Source organism: Moschus berezovskii, chromosome 1 (assembly GCF_049115385.1).
Source record: "Moschus berezovskii isolate FMDL1 chromosome 1, NW_MosBer_1.0, whole genome shotgun sequence".
Classification (NCBI taxonomy): Eukaryota; Metazoa; Chordata; class Mammalia; order Artiodactyla; family Moschidae; genus Moschus; species Moschus berezovskii.
Genome location: NC_142460.1, coordinates 90,407,682 through 90,427,708, shown reverse-complemented (window position 1 = coordinate 90,427,708; position 20,027 = coordinate 90,407,682). Strand labels below are relative to the sequence as shown.

General features: G+C 41.8%; 1 protein-coding gene across 16 annotated transcripts in view; it reads right to left on the bottom strand.

Annotated features, from left to right (window-relative positions):
• Positions 1-20,027, bottom strand: part of KALRN (kalirin RhoGEF kinase) — a 671,338-nt gene that overhangs the window by 282,513 nt on the left and 368,798 nt on the right. For 12 of the 16 annotated variants that reach the window (XM_088837656.1, XM_055396730.2, XM_088837661.1 and 9 more), the window contains exons 12-13: positions 12,468-12,676; positions 8,773-8,947 (exon numbers count right to left, since the gene is read on the bottom strand). In XM_088837656.1, the coding sequence (XP_088693782.1) occupies positions 8,773-8,947; positions 12,468-12,676 (384 nt within the window). The remainder of the gene's footprint in view (positions 1-8,772; positions 8,948-12,467; positions 12,677-20,027) is intronic. The other 4 variants (XM_088837624.1, XM_088837625.1, XM_088837637.1 and 1 more) reach the window with 1 other exon arrangement.

Below are 20,027 nucleotides of genomic sequence, written 5' to 3'. Positions count from 1 at the left end.
GTCTAAGAACTAGCTTCAGGGTGTAGCTTTCTTCTTCTTTGTCTCACTTCAGCGAAGTGCCTGTTTAACCTTTCCTCTGTTTTCTTCTCTAAAAACACCCTCACAAACTCATTGTAACTCCATTTTCTTCACTTCACATGAACCTTTAAAATTAATCATGTGCTTTGAACGGATCAATAAATTTTATGTTTGTGGCTTTATATAACGCCAGGAATAACTTACCCTTTCAAAAAACACACAACCTTCCCCTAGTAAGATATTTTTGTTGAATAGTTTGGTAAATTTTAAAAATTGATTACTTATATACTTAAAAATATAGTTTATATATTTAAAGTATACTGAATACTTATACACAGTACAAAGGTCATATTAATCTAACTGGAATTCTTTGGTCCCCCAGAAGCCTTTGGGGCTTCCCTGTGGCTCAGACAGTAATGAATCTGTCTGCAATGCACGGGACCTGGGTTTGATCCCTGGGTTGGGAAGATTCTCTGGAGAAGGGCATGGCAACTCACTCCAGTATTCTAGCCTGGTGGGCTGCAGTCTATGAGGTTACAAAGAGTTGGACAGGACTAAGCAAATAACACTTTCACTTTTATTTTCAGGAGCCTTTGCCATGAACAGGAGAAACATCTGCAATCTGGCATTGGGGTGTGAACACTGGGACAAGAGTTGTGGCAAAGAGAAGTGTAACCTGCCCTCTGCATGGGCACATTCTCTTTATGGCAAGAGCAAATGCCTGTGGCTCTCACAGCAGTTACATGAACACTGAGGGATCACCTAACAGAACTGGGTAATAAATTCAGAGAGAATAAGATGGGATGTTTGCTTAAAATGTGGATGCAAATACACATACACATGCGTGTGTGTGTGTATATATATATATATCAAATTTGTATATATTATTTAGGCAGTTCATTAATAATAACTGCTAACTACAATGTATTACAGTGTTAAGTGCTAGGTACTTGAGTTCTATGTGTTAACTCATTAAATCCTTAATAACTCTATGGACTGGGAATTATTATTCTCATATCTATTTCTCAGATGAGAAAACCAAGGGAGTAACTTGCATAAAATCATTCAATTAGTAAAGCTGGTGAGACAGGTTTCAAACCCAGGCCTTGTAACTCATACTGCATACTCAGTGACTATCCTACACTGCCATTCAGCAAAGAGTGAGTGTGTGTGTGTGTGTGTGTGTGTGTGTGTGTGTGTGTGTATCAACACTACATATGTTATACACATTAAGGTCCAATCCCATTCCAACTAATAATGAGGAGGAAGGGTCTAAGGCATTTCACTGTGGTAAGATGCTCTGAAATACATGAGCTGACGATGCAAATGAACAACTTTCTGTTCTATAATGTCATTATTTATATTAAAATGAGAAAACTGAAGATTAACTATTCTTCACTGACCTACAAGTGCTGGCTGGTAGGAGAAGAGATATTGCAGCTAACTAGAGTTTCATTGCTTTGGGAAGGACTATTTCATCTACAATCGGTATGTATATTTACATGTTCTTTGGACTGCAAGAAGATCCAATCAGTCAATCCTAAAGGAAATCAGCCCTGAATATTCATTGGAAGGACTGATGCTGAAGCTGAAGCTTCAATAATTAGACCACCTGATATGAAGACCTGACTCATGGGAAAAGACCCTGATGCTGGGAAAGACTGAAGGCAAAAGGAGAAAGGGGCCTCAGAGGATGAGACGGTTAGACAGCATCACTGACTCAATGGATATGAATCTGAGCAAAGTCTGGGAGATAGTGAAGGTCAGGGGAGCCTGGTGTGCTGTAGTCCATGGGATGGCAAAGAGTCAGACAAGACTTAGTGACTGAACAACATATTTATGTGTATTACTACTGTGAAACTAAACTAAATTACCATAGCCATTTATTTGTTCTTCTCGTAGTCGAGTATTAGGTTCTTTTTTGTTAATCAATTAAAATAAGATAAGTGAATTCTAATACAGATTATTTTACAAATATATCAAAGAATTTCACTCTGTTTTAGAAATATATGCAATCTGTCCAGAGTTAAAATATTTAAGTATGTAGCTATAAGGAAACCTTTGAGGATGCCGAAAGCAGCAGTATGGAAAAGCAGGACTTAGTAATAAAGAAATCCATGCAGCTATATTTTTATTTTTATGAAAAAAATGTAAGAACATATCATAACACTCTAACTGATGAGTTCCAATGGTTGGTTACCTAATTTCTATTCCAACTGGATAATTTAGATAATGGAACACAATTTTTATGACCAAGTTCATGTTCTTTTTTCTCCTCATAATCATGATTAAAATTGAGATCTTTTAAAATCATGACTGATACCGAGGGGATCTTGAGTCTTTATTTTGCCCATATCTTTGCCTCTTAATCAGTTTGAGCCTCACAGAAATCTATTGTTTTAAAAAGAAAAATCTCCCCTCTGTTGAAGAGCTCCCATGATGTATATTGTTCACCCATTCTAGAACTTATCAATGCTTGAGTGTCAGGACGAGTTTTCTCCCACAAAGGCTAAACACCCTCTGCTGGAGTTTACATTATTTCCTTCTACTGAGTTCCCTGCATCTTTACCAGAAAGGAGGAGTGGGCAGCATTTGAACCTTCATAATGTCACCTGACTTCAGGTCCACAGCCCCTTACCCACCCCATTACAGAATGAGCAGAAAGCTTCCATTAGGGATCTTTGATAATTTAACAAAACAGGTGACATTCTAGAATACTAAAGCTATGTAAATAATCCTTTTTTTTTTTAATGGAAGATGTGAGGGGAAACTGCCAATGATTCTGAAATTAATTTGACAAAAGTCTAGAAGAAACTATCAAATAAATATTTTGCGAGAATTTTGGTTTACTTTATTGCATTTATTCTGTACTTCCTTTGCAAAAGATCTGGAGTACATTTAGAAAAGGCTATAGGGATCCCAAGGGAACCTACAAAGATTGATCCCCAAAAAATCTTATTTTTTTTCTTGATATAGTTACTATGTTGGTGGGTTTGAGGCACATTACAACCAGGAGAACAGCAAGGCTTTGCAGAGTCTAACACTATCTACGGAGGAAAGGGCTATGCAATTGGACTAGAAGATGATGTGGCCCTTTAAGGAATGACTGTGCAGGCTGATGGCTCTGTGTCACGGAAGGAAAACATCCAATGAAGCACCACAGAGCCCTGCCTGACCTGGTCAATATTTCAAATTGTTTAAACACTGATAGCAATAATAAATTAAATATATTTTGATAGGCTGAAGAACTGAACTAGAAAAAAGAGAATAAAATTTGAGAGGAAAAATACATAAAACGCTTTCATTTAAATTTTTTTAAAAAGTCAGTGTATTGGAAACATGTACCCAGAAAAAACAGCCAGGGGCTTTTAAGGGAACAGAAGCGTCAACAGGACAGGTGATGAAGTCACAGAAACGTCTCTTGAGCAGAGCGTATAGAACACCAGCCTCTTGGACACACAGCTCCCCCAGGGTTGGTGGGGCTGGGGGTATAAGCCACCATGGATAACTGGAGTCCAGCCACCAGGGGGCAATGAGGTAACAATGTGGACCCAGGAAGTGGGGAGAACATTGGGGCTATATCCCACAGAAAAGGGCTAACAGTGAAGAGAAGTAGTTATCGAAATTTTAGAGTCAGAGGAGACCGCAGAAATAACTTTCACGATCTCAACACTTTCTGGATAAAGGAAAAGAGGCCTATGACGAACATTTTCAAATATTTTTAAAGTTTCCAAAAAGAGGGAGCAGATTGGTTCTGTTTCTCCAGAGAGCAGAAGCAGGAGAAAAGGGCAGAAGGAGATCCTGGTTCAACACAATAATGAGATCCTGAGTTCCCTCCTCTCCTGAACTCTGCTTCTGGGCTCTGGAGATATTCTGGTAGAGGCTGGATGGCATTCTGCAGAGATGCCAAACCCTAGGCATCATTTTTACCTGTCCTCCAGTGTCATCTTACTGGGAAACCTTCCACAGGCAGCCTGGAAAGCTAAGCCTTCTTGCCTCAGTGTTCTCATCAATCTGTAAGCCTGTCTGTGTCATATCACTATGGGATGGTTCTGTTTCTGTGGTTCTTCCCAACTAGCCCCCTGATAGCAGGGACAGTTTCATCCTCAGTGCCCAAATAATGAGGCATAGTAGGTGCTCACTAAATGTTTATCAAGGTGAATTTCTGTTATGTAAAAGGTTGACTGAACAATCTCACTCAAGTATAAAACATAAAAGGCCTCTGCATACAACCAATCACAGAGTTGATACTACCAGTGTATAACAATCAGCTTTCTCTCCTCTAGGAAGAATTTTCCTTCTTGAAGGCCATTTTTCTCTAGCCTCAGCCGGGCCCCAGCCTATCCCAATATGAACCCCATGAATTTAGAGCTGCTATTCCACTCCTTACTCTGATTAATTGTGCAGATTAATTTTCAGGTACATTGAAAAACTCTGATTATAATTACAGAGTCAGAAATTTAAAAGAAAGATTATAACTGTGGCCCATTTTTCATAAAGTCCCTTATATAGGTTATCTTTCTTGGTGTCATTCCTAGTACTCTCCAGTATGAGTATGCTCATCCCAGGGGGACCCCAAAATTGCCAATTGATAACAAATAGAAAAATTCTAAGTATATAAATAAGCATATGTATGTACATATATATTATACGCACAAATATGTGATCAAACTACTAAGAAAAAAAGATACAACATTTCCCTGGACTTTCATAGTATACTGATCCCAGACTCTCACTTGTACCACATGGCAGATGGTATGGTGGCAGGGCTCCTCAGGGGACACAGGAAGTACCTCTATACAGACGGACTTTCTGGCTCATCTCTTCAGCTGCTTTTAGCATATTTCAAATTATTGCTCTTTTCATGTGCCCAGTTAAAGGGACTTATCTATTATCTAGTTTTAACTAAACTACCTGTCACAAAAGACATGTGGCTTAACAAAGTTCCTCAAAGAAACTACAGTTTGAAGATAATACTGACCATGAAAGCTCAAGAGAACTCTGAACTCTTTGGCTGCCACATGACGGGGTAAAGAAACAATGACAATCTAATCAGATCTGTCAAGAAGCCAGAACCAAAAAATAATTGAAAATTATCAAGAATACTATTTGAAATACAGAACTGCAGCTTCTAATGAAAAAGTCAAGCTTCATTCACCCTAAGGGCACAGTGAATTTTGAGATTATTAGTGACAGTAGAATATGTACATAATTTATAAGCTAATATAGATGCATATGTAGAGAGCTGAAAGTTCAACAATAGTTTATTGAGTGTGTATAATCAAAGGAGTTTGGAGACCACTGACCTGTTCCTGTTTCTAAAAATATTTTATTTCTTTCTGATCATTCTGCTGCTGCTGCTAAGTCGCTTCAGTCATGTCTGACTCTGTGCGATCCCATAGATGGCAGCCCACCAGGCTCCCCTGTCCCTGGGATTCTCCAGGCAAGAACAATGGAGTGGGTTGCCATTTCCTTCTCCAATGCATGAAAGGAAAAGTGAAAGTGAAGTCGCTCAGTCGTGTCCGACTCTTAGCGACCCCGTGGACTGCAGCCTACCAGGCTCCTCCGCCCATGGGATTTTCCAGGCAAGAGTACTGGGGTGGGTTGCCATTGCCTTCTCCGATCATTCTAATTAATTGTATAAAAGGTGAAATGCATGGAAGCATCAAAAAGAAGAAGAAATTTTCCATGTTCTGACCATCACAAGATAAAGATTATTTGCATTTGGTGAAGTGTCTTTTCTATTACAACTGTTTCTTGTATCTTTCACAGAAGGAGGCTGAACTTACAGGGAAAAAACTTTATAGAATATCTGTGCGTCATTGCCTCTGGTCTCCAGGGATATGAAGAAAGCAGGTCAGGAATGCAGTCTTGGTTTTTTAACTTTTGCCTAATACATTTGGGGTAAGTGTCACTCTTAGCCGGCTAAAAGGAAACTAGTGCAGCAACTCATGTGTTATCTTAATTTTAAAATTAATTAGCCCATGTTAGCCATCAGTGACATGGTTAAGGAGTCTTAACTTAGACTCCCCAGATGTCATGGGCAGGCCTGCACTGGTCTTCAGTAATCCCTAGGAATTCTGAGTATGTCTATCAAATGCCTTCCTTTAGGGAAGGAAACCATAGCTACAGGTCCTGCAGTGACAGCCTCTGCCCTGGCTTATATCAGCTTCACACATCTCTCATTACAGAAACCACCCTCAGTTTCACACTCTGAATCTTCTCTAGAAGCTTGCCTTTTACCCCCACAGTGAAACACTAGTTGGCATTTGAAATAATCTCATCACCCGCAAATATAACTCTGACAATCTGACTTAAAGCAGAAATTTTCCATAGGTTTGGCAGGATTTTCATTCCTATCTAAAATGAAAAGCAACATTTCCCCAAGTTCTGGGCCACACCTGGAATGGGGAACCAGACCTCTGCTAAAACCTGGGTGTAGAACCAAATTCTTACTCCCCTCATTTGACCTGTTCACTATTTCCATCTCCCTCATTTTATTAGACCCTTTACTACTTCCTTACTTCAGCTTCGCTGCATACCAAGCTGTCCAAGTTGTCAGGGTGGGAGGGGAAACTTCTATACAACACAAAGGCTGAGAAATGCAAATCCTACAATTTAAATATCAAGCTCTTCTACTGCAACATTTAAATAGGATCAAATTCTAAGCTATTTGATCTCTAGTCAACGTTATTATTTTTTTTAAAGCATATTTTTTTTTCTGTAGGCTTTGGATTGGAAATGGATTGTCCCAGACTCACTGCAGGCAAACACATCCTAATGGTGCACTTGGCTGATGTCAATGGGTTACAGTCCAAGTGGCAAAGTGAAGCTAATTGACCCATTGTGGAACTAAACCAGCAACCCAGACCTCAAAACCACAGCCATCTCACCAAATAAAGCTTAAACACCCAAACTCTTAGGTTATTTCCTTCCCCTTAAGCATTTTTTGATGTGGACTTGGAATGATACGAAAGTAAATAAAGAACACAACAGCCAAATTCCCACACCTGCTAACGTAATTCCCTCATGGATGTATTCACTCTCAGTGGGTGAAATGGAGTCGAGGAAGGATGGTGGGAGTGTCTGTGGCCAACACTACTGCAACCAAACATCACCTCTGTTTATTTCTCACTCTCAATTATCACTCTTTCTTTTATTACCTTTGTTACCCCACGTTCATTCCTTCCCACACACCAATATCTCTAATTTTCCATTGGCATTTTCATTGTTCTTTCAATATATGTTTAAATACCATTTGCAACCTGAAATCACGATGAGTACCAATTCAAAATAGATTATAAATAAAAAGTATGAATAAATTCACTTGAAGTTATGGAATGAGTTGGAAGGATAATCAAGATCTAGATTTAAAGACTCACCTCTTCCTTTATTTCAGAAATTGTCCAGAGAGCACCTTTTAGAACATGACATCTTTAAGTAAAAACTTGCAGTGGCTTCTAGGAAGTTAGGATAGAGGTGAAGAAGAGAAAGGTCAAAAGAGAGTCAGAGATAGGAAGGATTGCTCTGGGGATTGAAGAAGAGGGTATCTGTTGCCAAAGCAGCTTTCTGGCCTATAAGGGGTTGAGAACGACATAGAGACTGGAATATTGGAGCATTCAACATTTGAAGGGTTTCCCTAATGGCTCAGATGGTAAAGAATCTGCCTGAATGCAGGAGACACAAGTTCAATCTCTGTGTTGGGAAGACTTCCTAGAGGAGGGAGAATTCCTCGGACAGAGGAGCCTGGTGAGCTACAGTCCATGGGGTCGCAAAGAGTCGGACACAATTGCACGGTTAACACTCTAACACTTAAGCTCGAAAAAATAATAATTTTCCTTTCCAAACAAGTTCCACAGAAGTTTCCATAGATATTGTTGGGAAGATCAATCCCAGACCCCCAGAAGCCTCAACTTGGAGGAGATGGTGGGAATGCAAAGTAAAGTTTTAATGAATGCTAGACAGAGAATTGGTTTTCCTTCACAATACACCATCCAGGAGCAAAGAAAAGACATAGTTTTTAACCATTTGCCATCCCTTAAAAGGAGAATGCACCATAGGTGTTGAATGTTTTTCACACCTCAGAAACCCTACTGACCTGGCTTTAGTCACTGACTTAAAGCAGAAAATAATAAAAGGTTGGTATTATGTGGGGCAGACATTATTAGTAGGCATCACAAAGAGGACATAAATATATCAGAACACCAGATTCTGACCTTTCCAGGATGAGCTGAGGCATTGATGAGATGAACCAGCAATTGACCTTTGCACACGCTTAGTTTCTTAATAAGCAGAAAGCAAACGAAGGATCTGGGTCTTCCTTTCTCTGACTCCTGACTTCCTGGCTGCTGTGTGAGTCCATCCAACCCCTAATCTTCAGTCACCAGCTGAGGAGACCATCTAATCTTAATACCTTCCTACTCAAGAAGCTATAGAATTTAGCAAGTCTACTTCAGTCATCAAATAACCAACTCCATGGTCTTCCAGGAACCTAAGTGCCAAGTAAGAGTCCAGTGCAAACCAACAAACCTTTCCCAGTGGATTAATCCCAGAGACTGAGGATAGGGCCTCTGCTTGGCAGTGGGGTGAAAGGGACTAGAAGGAATTCAACATGGTGAACATGAATTTGCTGATCTCTAAAAATGTATTGTGATACATAATTCTGTCCAGTCCCCTTAGTCTAGCTCTGGGGCAGTGTCCTTGGCCAGGAAGCAGCCTGCCCTCCACCTGCCCATACTTCCTCCCCACATCTACCTCAATGGTGTACTGCTCAAAGATGCGCAGCTGCAGGAAGATGTCCAGCTTGATCTTGCGTTCGTGGAACAGCTCCTCCATTTGCACCTGGGCGTCATCCAGCTGCTGCAGCACCGACTCTATGTGGCTGATGGAGCTACTATGGGGCGTCTTGTTGTTGGACACAGCAGAGTCCCTGTGGCACAGTGGGAGACAGAAAGGAGGGGGCTTGCCATATTAAAAGTGACGGTGGAGAGGGAGCCTTCCTTGTCTCAGCAAGGGGGATGGGAATCAATAGAGTCACTCAAGCAATAGATGTTTATCAGACTTCTATTGTGAGCCTGGCAGAGTCTGGTGAACCAAAGATACATGTACCCTCTTTGGGGTTCACAGCACTGTAGCTCTGAGATTACCTGCTGTCCTATTCCTCAGACAGAACTGTGACAGGAATCAAATGAAACAGCACATGCAAAGGGGCTCTATAAATATCAATGAAATGGGATGGTTCCAAACATATATGTAGTCTAATATACACATATTTCAATATACACACACAAATACACATATCACGATACATAAAGGTAGACAAATTAAAAGTATATGGAAAAAACTCCTTCCTAGTTTTAACTCACAGGATCACAGTTAAAGTAAAATGAGATTATGGCTGCAAAAACTATTCATCCCCTTTATAATTCTATGCCATAGTTATGGCTGGTGTTAATTAATAGGCTTCAAGCTGTACTTAGGAAAGCTTGAAGCCTGGCTCAAATCCCTGCTCTGACATACATGGGCTGGTGACCTTGGGAAATCTCCTCCCTTAGGCTCAGTTGCCTCCTGTAAAGTGGATTTATTAATCTCCGCCCTGCTCATGGCATTCGGTTCAGTTCAGTCGCTCAGTCGTGTCCGACTCTCCGCGACCCCATGAATCACAGCACGCCAGGCCTCCCTGTCCATCACCAGCTCCCGGAGTTCACTCAAACTCATGTCCATCGAGTCGGTGATGCCATCCAGCCATCCCATTCTCTGTCGTCCCCGTCTCCTCCCACCCCCAATCCCGCCCAGCATCAGACTCTTTTCCAGTGAGAAGATGCATGGTTTGCTGTTAAATAAGATGGCATGTATGACTGTACTCTGTGACCAGGAATGTGCTGTATGAATGACTGTTAATTCTGAAAGATGTGTCAGGTTCTGACTAGGCACAGGTCCAGTTGGGGAAAGTAGAATCTAGGGCACAAGAAGCTAGGAGTACCAACAAAGCCTTCAAAGATAATAAGCCCTGATTTGAATGTTAGAAGAAAAGGATGAACCAAGCAGATGGGAAGGGTGGGCTTTCTGAGCAGAGAAGGTCTGTACAAAGGCAGTAAGGGGAGATGACACATCACAGAGGGAATAAAGAGAGAAACATTGATCGAGATAAACATCGATCTGCTGAGACAAGCGAGGTGGTAACACCTCCAAAGAGACTGTTACAATAGAAAAACTGGAATTCTTAAGTTTAGATTCTATAGGGCCTTCCGTGAGTAAGCTAGAGCCCCTAGACTTGAAAGAAACAGGCACATTCATTATCTCATGACATCTTGGTTTCTGATACAATCTAAGAAGTCAGAGGGGAAAGTCCTTAAGTTTTGAATGCTCTCATCAGCAGCTTTTCTGAAGACCAGGTCCTTCTGGCCTGTGTCTGACTCAGAAGCAATGGTATCTGAGCTCACACTGTTACTGGAGGGAGCACAAGGCCAAGAGACTCCCCTTCTGTCATCTAGAGAACTTACAGTCCCTCTCTTCTCACCATGGCCTATTTGGGCATGAAGGCCCACCATGCACAGCTTCCTCCAACCATGAAAAGAACTCAAGAGGAGTACTGAACACTATACATTGTGCATTTGCTGAGAACAGTACTATTGAGAGGATGTGACTACTATTTCTGATGGCTCCCTTCAGTCTTTCTCTATCACTTAGCTTCCAGAAGGAAAAGGATGATTTCTGGCCCTTTTGTATAGCACCTCTGTCACTGTTATATAAACTAGAATCAAAGAGATAATGTAAAAGCATCTTAGGTGCTTCAGTGTGAAGAGTCATGAGGCCTAGGGAAGATGTGTGTACTGGTGTGTGTGAGGCATCTTGCCAGTGTTTACTAGGGATTGTTTACTTTTTTCTTTGACTGGTTTTGATATCAAGGAAGGGAGCCTAGATGAGTGTCAGACTAGTGGAGGAAGGAACAGTCACCAGTGGTTCTTGTCACATGCCTGTGGTCCTTTCCGAAATCCACAGAACTTAAACTTGTAGGACATGCATCAGCCATATCATTTTCTCCACCAACACTGAGTAGCCTTCAGCCCTCAGACATGGCGCAAGGTGGGCAGGGCATCTGCCACAGACTCAGTCCCACAGAGAGGCCAGCCAAGCTTGTGGAAAGCGTTTGGAAAGAAAACACAAAAGCCATTACATAATTCTAGAGTTGATAGGCTCCTAGAGTGAACTCCTTAAATCACACAGATGAAACAGCTGAGGCCCAGAGAGGTTAAGTGACTGCTCATTATTTGGAATTTTCCTCAGAAGCAAATAGCAGTGGAGTTTCCTAAGCAGACAAAACTGTCATGTATTATACATTCATGAAGATGAACCAGGGGAAGAAAGGAAAGAGGCTGTCTTGTTAGTATGCAATAGGAGGACTCAGAACATGGCGTGTGAATGTTTGGAATAGAAATGATCAATCCAACAGAAAAACATGCCAGTGCTATCTTAAGGTAAGTTCTCATTGTTTATTTAATTGGACAACTGGTTTGAGGGTGGCGGGTGGGAGGAAGCCCTCTCCAACTGAAGTAATTCCCTCTGGCCTCAGAATTGTCCTGGGTCTTGTGATGAGATTATAACTATCTGGAGCTGGCAGAGGTCCCAGTACTCAGTGATTTGGGGATAGGAACGAGTCCCCGCAGGCAGACATCATTAGTGCCATCGAATCCTATTTACATATCACCTGGGCACATGGCCGGTTGCTGAGGGCTTGCTCAAGGCCTCATGACACTTTATCTGAGGAGCTGATGCCCTTGACAGGGACAGGAAACTAGATATTGATGCAAATGGAAAGGAGGCAATGGGGTGGATTACTAGAAATGAATATAAGGTGTCAGACAGGATTTTCTAAGATTCATTCTTAGCTATATTTGTTTAGGGCAATAGAGAAGGAGTTTTATTTTCTGGGTACCAAGGAATGGTAGAAAGGTCATATGTGGGTAAGCGGAGAGCAGAGTAGGACACGTCACACGCTCTCTACGTTCGCATGAGGCCAAAGGCAATCTTTTGGGGCCACATATTACTGACTGAGGCACTGGAGTAGCTCAAGACCAGATGCCAAATAACACTATGTCTCATGATGGCTGTCTCCTCACATGATCAAATATGCCATCATTCTTGACGAAGACGCTGTTTATTTTCTACTGAACATTGCTAAACTTTTATTGTATTTATATTACTTACTGATCACTGAATAACATCTTCAATGATACATAATTCCTTCAAACATTAGAGCTTTTCCACTGACTATTTCATTATAATTCAAGTTGGGTATGGTACAGGCATCTTTATATCTGACAGATGGAGAAACTGAAGCTCACATAAGACCACAAAGCTGGCTGCAGCTGAGCCAAGACCAGGACATGATGACTTATCTCGTGTCTAGTCCAAGGCATTTCCCAATGGAAAGCACCGCCCATGCTGACCTGGCCTCGCTGGGCTCCCCCAGGGAGGGAGGCGCTGACCTGAGTTGCTGGATAAGGTCTTCGCCCTCCTTGATGACATTAAGTGTGGCATCCAGAGTGGCGGTCTGCTGCTGCTGGAACTGCTTGATCAGTTCCTGGACCGCATCCACAGAATCTGCACAGACATCCTCCAGCATCTCCTTCTGAAGGTCTTCCATCCATGTCCATAGCTGTGGGGGATAGAGACAGCAGAGTCTACTCAGGGCACATGGGAGTGGGGGGCTGGGGTTAAGGGCAAGAGTGTGGAACTCAGGTCATCCAACCTACCCTCAACTACTCAGTTCAATATCAGACTGTCCTAATCAGCACCCTACAGGTCAGTTTGCATCTCTGTATTTATATTCACTATCCATTTCTGCTAAGTTTACTCCATTAGTACAGGCATTCCCTCAGGACAGGAATTACCCTCTGCTTTTCTGCAGATGCTGATTGCAACCATGAAATTAAAAGACGCTTACTCCTTGGAAGGAAAGTTATGACCAACCTAGATAGTATATTAAAAAGCAGAGACATTACTTTGCCAACCAAGGTCCATCTAGTCAAGGCTATGGTTTTTCCCGTGGTCATGTATGGATGTGAGAGTTGGACTGTGAAGAAGGCTGATCGCCGAAGAATTGGTGCTTTTGAACTGTGGTGCTGGAGAAGACTCTTGAGAGTCCCTTGGACTGCAAGGAGATCCAACCAGTCCATTCTAAAGGAGATCAGTCCTGGGTGTTCATTGGAAGGACTTATGCTAAAGCTGAAACTGCAATACTTTGGCCACCTCATGCGACGAGTTGACTCACTGGAAAAGATTCTGATGCTGGGAAAGGTTGGGGGCGGGAGGAGAAGGGGACGACAGAGAATGAGATGGCTGGATGGCATCACCGACTCTATGGACATGAGTTTGAGTGAACTCCGGGAGTTGGTGATGGACAGGGAGGCCTGGCGTGCTGTGATTCATGGGGTCGTGGAGAGTCGGACACGACTGAGCGACTGAACTGAACTTACTTTCTAGTGGTTCTGGAAAACTGGTCTTAGAGCAGGAAGCTCACTCATTTTTAAGAGTGGGAAGAACAAGAAACTGATGATGGACAAATTCTATTTCATCTTTCATAAAGAAGGACTCTGCACACTTCTTGCAGATAGCTAGAGGCTGATTCCCAGAAATGTATCATGATTTTACATATATTCAAGAAAGAATGGGATGTTCACTAAGAACCAAGGGAAGATTAATGAAGAAAATATATGCTAGGCTAAACTATTTTTTTCTTCTCAGGACTGCTTTATTGGTTAGAAGAGACCAAGGGAAGTTGCTCAGTTGTGTCTGACTCTTTGCAACTCCATGGACTGTCGCCTACCACGCTCCTGCATCCATGGGATTTTCCAGGCAAGAGTACTGGAGTGGGTTGCCATTTCCTTCTCCAGAGGATCTTCCCGACCCAGGGATTGAACCTGGGTCTCCTGCATTGTAGGCAGATGCTTAGAAAGCTGACTGCTAAAGAGGCATCAGTTCAGTTCAGTTCAGTCGCTCAGTCATGTCCCACTCTTTGCGACCCCATGAACCACAGCACGCCAGGCCTCCCTGTCCATCACCAACTCCCGGAGTTCACTCAAACTCATGTCCATCGAATTGGTGATGCCATCCAGCCATCTCATTCTCTGCCGTCCCCGTCTCCTCCTGCCCCCAATCCCTCCTAGCATCAGACTCTTTTCCAGTGAGTCAACTCGTCGCATGAGGTGGCCAAAGTACTGGAGTTTCAGCTTTAGCATAAGTCCTTCCAATGAACACCCAGGATTGATCTCTTTTAGAATGGACTGGTTGGATTTCCTTGCAGTCCAAGGGACTCTGAAGAGTCTTCTCCAACACCACAGTTCAAAAGCATCAATTCTTCGGCTCTCAGCTTTCTTCACAGTCCAACTCTCACATCCATACATGACCACGGGAAAAACCATAGCCTTGACTAGACGGACCTTGGTTGGCAAAGTAATGTCTCTGCTTTTTAATATGCTATCTAGGCTGGTCATAACTTTCCTTCCAAGGAGCAAGCGTCTTTTAATTTCATGGCTGCAATCAGCATCTGAAGTGATTTTGGAGCCCAAAAAAATAAAGTCTGACACATAGCTTATCTTAATTTCAACATAAGACATTTCCCTCATGATATTCAAGATGATGAAATGCAGTCAGGATGATATTACTGGTCAGACAACTTTAAAAGAGCTAAGTGTAGTGATTTGAATGAAATAAGTACTGGAAATGATGAGGAGTTGAACTGAATTACTAAAAATTCATTTATTGATAGCTCTTCTGCATACTGAAAACAGGTGGCCTTCCACAGTGCTCCACTTACTTCTAAGTGCTCTCATTGAGCATTTTCATGAATGGTGGAAAGAAAGACGTGTCTGATGTTTGCTTAGAAACAAGGAATCTTCCCCTGGTTAGCAGAAAAGATAAGTTCATGACTCTACCAGGAGAAAAGCCAGTAGAGAGATAAAATTGATAGAAGGCGGCAGAAGATGCAGAATGTGACTGCTGCTCTTCCCCTAACCTGTGGCGTCTTTGAGTATATCACCTTTGCTCGTCAGACTTCATGTGTAACACAGGCTGAGGAGAGCATAAAATAAAATAGTTAACTTACAGTTCTAACATTCTGTAAGCTTTCCATGTTAAAAACATGGATAAATATCCATCTTAAGAATATTATTTCATATCGCTGGTTCTCAGTACGGTAAATCATGGTGTGGCCTTTGTAACAAGGGGTTAGAAAAGAGACAATAAAGAGAGACAAAAATAATCTTCAGACTTTTGACAAGTTATTCTTGTCCTTAAGAGAGGAAAGGCCTTAAGTGTGACAGAAGAGGTTGAGTTCATAAGGCTAAGAAGCCCTGGAGGTAACAAATAAAAGGGGGTGTTCTTTTTGGACAGGTGAGAACTTCTCGGAGCTTCAGTTTCCTAATCTACAAAATGGAAAGAAAAAGATTTGACCTGCTCACTTCAAAGCTTATGAAAAATGAATTATTTACTTATTATCAATGCTTTAAATAGCATTATTAATAAGCCTATTGCAAATTATTATTCAGTGTTTCTGTCATTTATCAGCTTGTCTCTGGTTTAGTTCAATTTACTTATTTATTTTTTACAAATAAGCTTTCTGTTGTAAGACACAAGCTTTCCAGACTATTTAAGCTGAGGTACATTTTCCTACAGGTATGAATGTATCTATTACAAATCAGTATGAAATCAGAAAGCTAAGGATATTGGTCACTATAACTTAAAGTTACTTCAGACTTTCTGGCTGCTGTTTTTCCTGGAGCAAAACCATTTTCCAACTGTGCTGAAGTCCTTGGGTATGAGACAATGGAATCTCTGAAAACTTGCTATTTAGAGAGGCAATATAGCATAGCAGTTAAGAACTTCTAAATCAACAATACATTAATTAAAAAATTAAATAATAAAAGAAGGAAGAAAGAAAGGGAGGGAGGGAGAGAGAGAGAGAGAGAAAAAAAAAAGAAAGGTAAGAAAGAAAGAACCCCCAGTTCTACCACATATTACCTCTAGAACTTTGGGTAAGTAATGTACCCTCTTTACACCTCAATTTTCTTTGTCAGTAAAATGAGAATAATAATAGTTGTTATCCCAACAGAGTTGTAAAGATTATTAATAAATTGATATATATGTGTGTGTTATGTCTTTATGTATACACACACAAATAAATGAGATACATGTGTGTATGTATACATAGATACATACACTCCAGTTCATTTCAGTTCAATCGCTCAGTTGTGTCCAACTCTTTGCGACCCCATGAATCACAGCACGCCAGGCCTCCCTGTCTATCACCAACTCCCGGAGTTCACTCAAACTCATGTCCATTGAGTCGGTCATGCCATCCAGCCATCTCATTCTCTGTCGTCCCTTTCTCCTCCCACCCCCAATCCTTCCCAGCATCAGAGTCTTTTCCGGTGAGTCAACTCGTCGCATGAGGTGGCCAAAGTATTGGAGTTTCAGCTTTAGCATCAGTCCTTCCAATGAACACCGAGGATCGACACTCTACATTTATATAAATTTTATATATAAATATATACATATAATATGCATATCACTTAGAAATAGTGCCTGGTATATAGTAAGTGCTAGATATTATTTGGTCTGGTTTTCTGGGAGAGAGACTATGATTGGTTTGATCTGAGTCAGCTCATCGATCAGCCACAGTCAGGGAACAGGGGAAATTCTCTCTCCAGGTATGTTTCAATATCAAATTCAGTCAGCTTTTGACTTTTGTCAGTCAAAAATTAGGAATGACCCTTAAAATGGGGAATCATCATTCTTTTTCCCTTCTTACTGTTCTTTTTCTGAACAGTGGTTAATTGCTGATTTTGCGGGCTTAGGAGATGCAGACTTCTAAAATTAGGATACCAAAAAAGGAAAATTAGAGGAATAAGTTTGCTCTAAGGGTTTTCTGTCACGTAATGTGCCTTCTCGGAGAAGGCAATGGCAAGCCACTCCAGTACTCTTGCCTAGAAAATCCCATGGATGGAGGAGCCTGGTAGGCTGCAGTCCGTGGGGTCGCTAAGGGTTGGACACGACTGAGCGACTTCACTTTCACTTTTCACTTTCACACATTGGAGAAGGAAATGGCAACCCACTCCAGTATTCTTGCCTGGAGAATCCCAGGGACAGGGGAGCCTGGTAGGCTGCCATCTATGGGGTTGCACAGAGTCAGACATGACTGAAGTGACTTAGCAGCAGCAGTAGCAATGTGCCTTCCAACACAAATAGAAATTTCAGAGTTACTTGGATTATTAGTGTTATGTGTCCTTTTCAAATGGCTCACCCAGGTAGTGAACGATTTGAAGCTGTAAAATGGATGGAAATTTCACTAATTTTGGTCACTTCTGTTAAGAGTTGACTGTGGTGAATTTAACTAGGATTTAGCCCTAGGTAGAAAGGGAAGGCTGAGAAGGCAATGGCAAGCCACTCCAGTACTATTGCCTAGAAAATCCCATGGATGGAGGAGCCTGGTAGCCTGCAGTCTGTGGGGTCGCTAAGGGTCGGACACGACTGAGCGACTTCACTTTCACTTTTCACTTTCACACATTGGAGAAGGAAATGGCAACCCACTCCAGTGTTCTTGCCTGGAGAATCCCTGGGACGGGGGAGCCTGGTGGGCTTCCGTCTATGGGGTCACACAGAGTCGGACACGACTGAAGTGACTTAGCAGCAGTAGCAGCAGATATTATTATATTTAAAAGACATTTTTATGCAAGTCACCTCCAGTTCCCATGAGAAGACAGAGGAAAAGTTTGAAGTACTCCATTTTTAAATTGGTAAAAGATAGATCCTGGATTTGATCTTTCAATATGCTAACATGAGTTGGGCCCCTCTTTTCTGTGTTTTGTAACTTTGTCCTGGGATACCTAAGGAAAACTTAGAGATTGAAAAGTCCAGGAATTTCCTTTTTAAAAAAGCAAGACAAGACAAGACTACGTGAAGAGAGAGAGAGATTAAAATTGTGGATAGCAAACAGGTCACTTAAGAAAAACAAACTTAGTGTGTCCAGGTAGAAAAGGCACTGGATGGAAGATGGCTCAGGATGAGACTGGTATTCCTATTACAAGAATGAGAGAACTCAGAAGCTTATAGATATCCTAAGGAATTTTTTTTATTCAAGATAATTTTGTTCTCAGTACCATCCTAAGCTATTTTAATCATTTTATAGTTTGGAGTTCCTTTTTTTTCTCCTCTTCAGTAAAAAACTTGAACACTTCTGGTGTCAGTTCAGTTCAGTTCAGTTGCTCGGTCGTGTCCGACTCTCCGCGACCCCATGAATCACAGCACGCCAGGCCTCCCTGTCCATCACCAACTCCCGGAGTTCACTCAACTCATGTCCACAGAGTCGGTGATGCCATCCAACCATCTCATTCTCGGTCGTCCCCTTCTCCTCCCGCCCCCAACCCTTCCCAGCATCAGAGTCTTTTCCAGTGAGTCAACTCGTCGCATGAGGTGGCCAAAGTATTGCAGTTTCAGCTTTAGCATCAGTCCTTCCAATGAACACCCAGGATCGATCTCCCTTAGAATGGACTGGTTGGATCTCCTTGTGGTACAAAGGACTCTCAAGAGTCTTCTCCAACACCACAGTTCAAAAGCATCAATTCTTTGGCGATCAGCCTTCTTCACAGTCCAACTCTCACATCCATACATGACCACGGGAAAAACCATAGCCTTGACTAGACAGACCTTGGTTGGCAAAGTAATGTCTCTGCTTTTTAATATATTATCAAGGTTGATCATAACTTTCCTTCCAAGGAGTAAGCGTCTTTTAATTTCATGGCTGCAATCACCATCTGCAGTGATTTTGGAGCCCAAAAAAATAAAGTCTGACACTGTTTCCACTGTTTTTCCATCTATTTCCCATGAAGTGATGGGACCAGATGCTATGATCTTTGTTTTCTGAATGTTGAGCTTCAAGCCAACCTTTTCGCTCTCCTCTTTTACTTTCATCAAGAGGCTTTTGAGTTCCTCTTCACTTTCTGCCAGAAGGGTAGTGTCATCTGCATATCTGAGGTTATTGATATTTCTCCGAGCAATCCTGATTCCAGCTTGTGCTTCTTCCAGCCCAGCGTTCCTCATGATGTACTCTGCATATAAGTTAAATAAGCAAGGTGACAATATACAGCCTTGACGCACTCCCTTTCCCTATTTGGAACCAGTCTGTTGTTCCATGTAAAGTTCTGACTGTTGCTTCCTGACCTGCATACAGGTTTCTCAAGAGGCAGGTCAGGTGGTCTGGGATTCCCATCTCTTTCAGAATGTTCCACAGTTTATTGTGATCCACACAGTCAAAGGCTTTGGCAGAGTCAATGAAGCAGAAATAGATGTTTTTCTGGAACTCTCTTGCTTTCTCCATGATCCAGCAGATGTTGACAATTTGATCTCCGGTTCCTCTGCCTTTTCTAAAACCTGCTTGAACATCTGGGAGTTCACGGTTCACATACTGCTGAAACCTGGCTTAGAGAATTTTGAGCATGACTTTACTAGCATGTGAGATGAGTGCAATTGTGCGGTAGTTTGAGCATTCTTTGGCATTGCCTTTCTTTGGGATTGGAATCAAGACTGACCTTTTCCAGTCCTGTGGCCACTGCTGAGTTTTCCAAATTTGCTGGCATATTGAGTGCAGCACTTTCACAGCATCATCTTTCAAGATTTGAAATAGCTCAACTGGAATTCCATCACCACCACTAGCTTTGTTCCTAGTGATGCTTTCTAAGGCCCACTTGACTTCACATTCCAAGATGTCTGGCTCTAGGTCAGTGATCACGTTACTGTGACTATCTTGGTCATGAAGATCTTTTTTGTACAGTTCTTCTGTGTATTCTTGCCACATCTTCTTAATATCTTCTGCTTCTGTTAGGTCCATACCATTTCTGTCCTTTATCGAGCCCATCTTTGCATGAAATGTTCCCTTGGAATCTCTAATTTTCTTGAAGAGATCTCTTGTTTTTCCTATTCTGTTGTTTTCCTCTATTTCTTTGCACTGATCT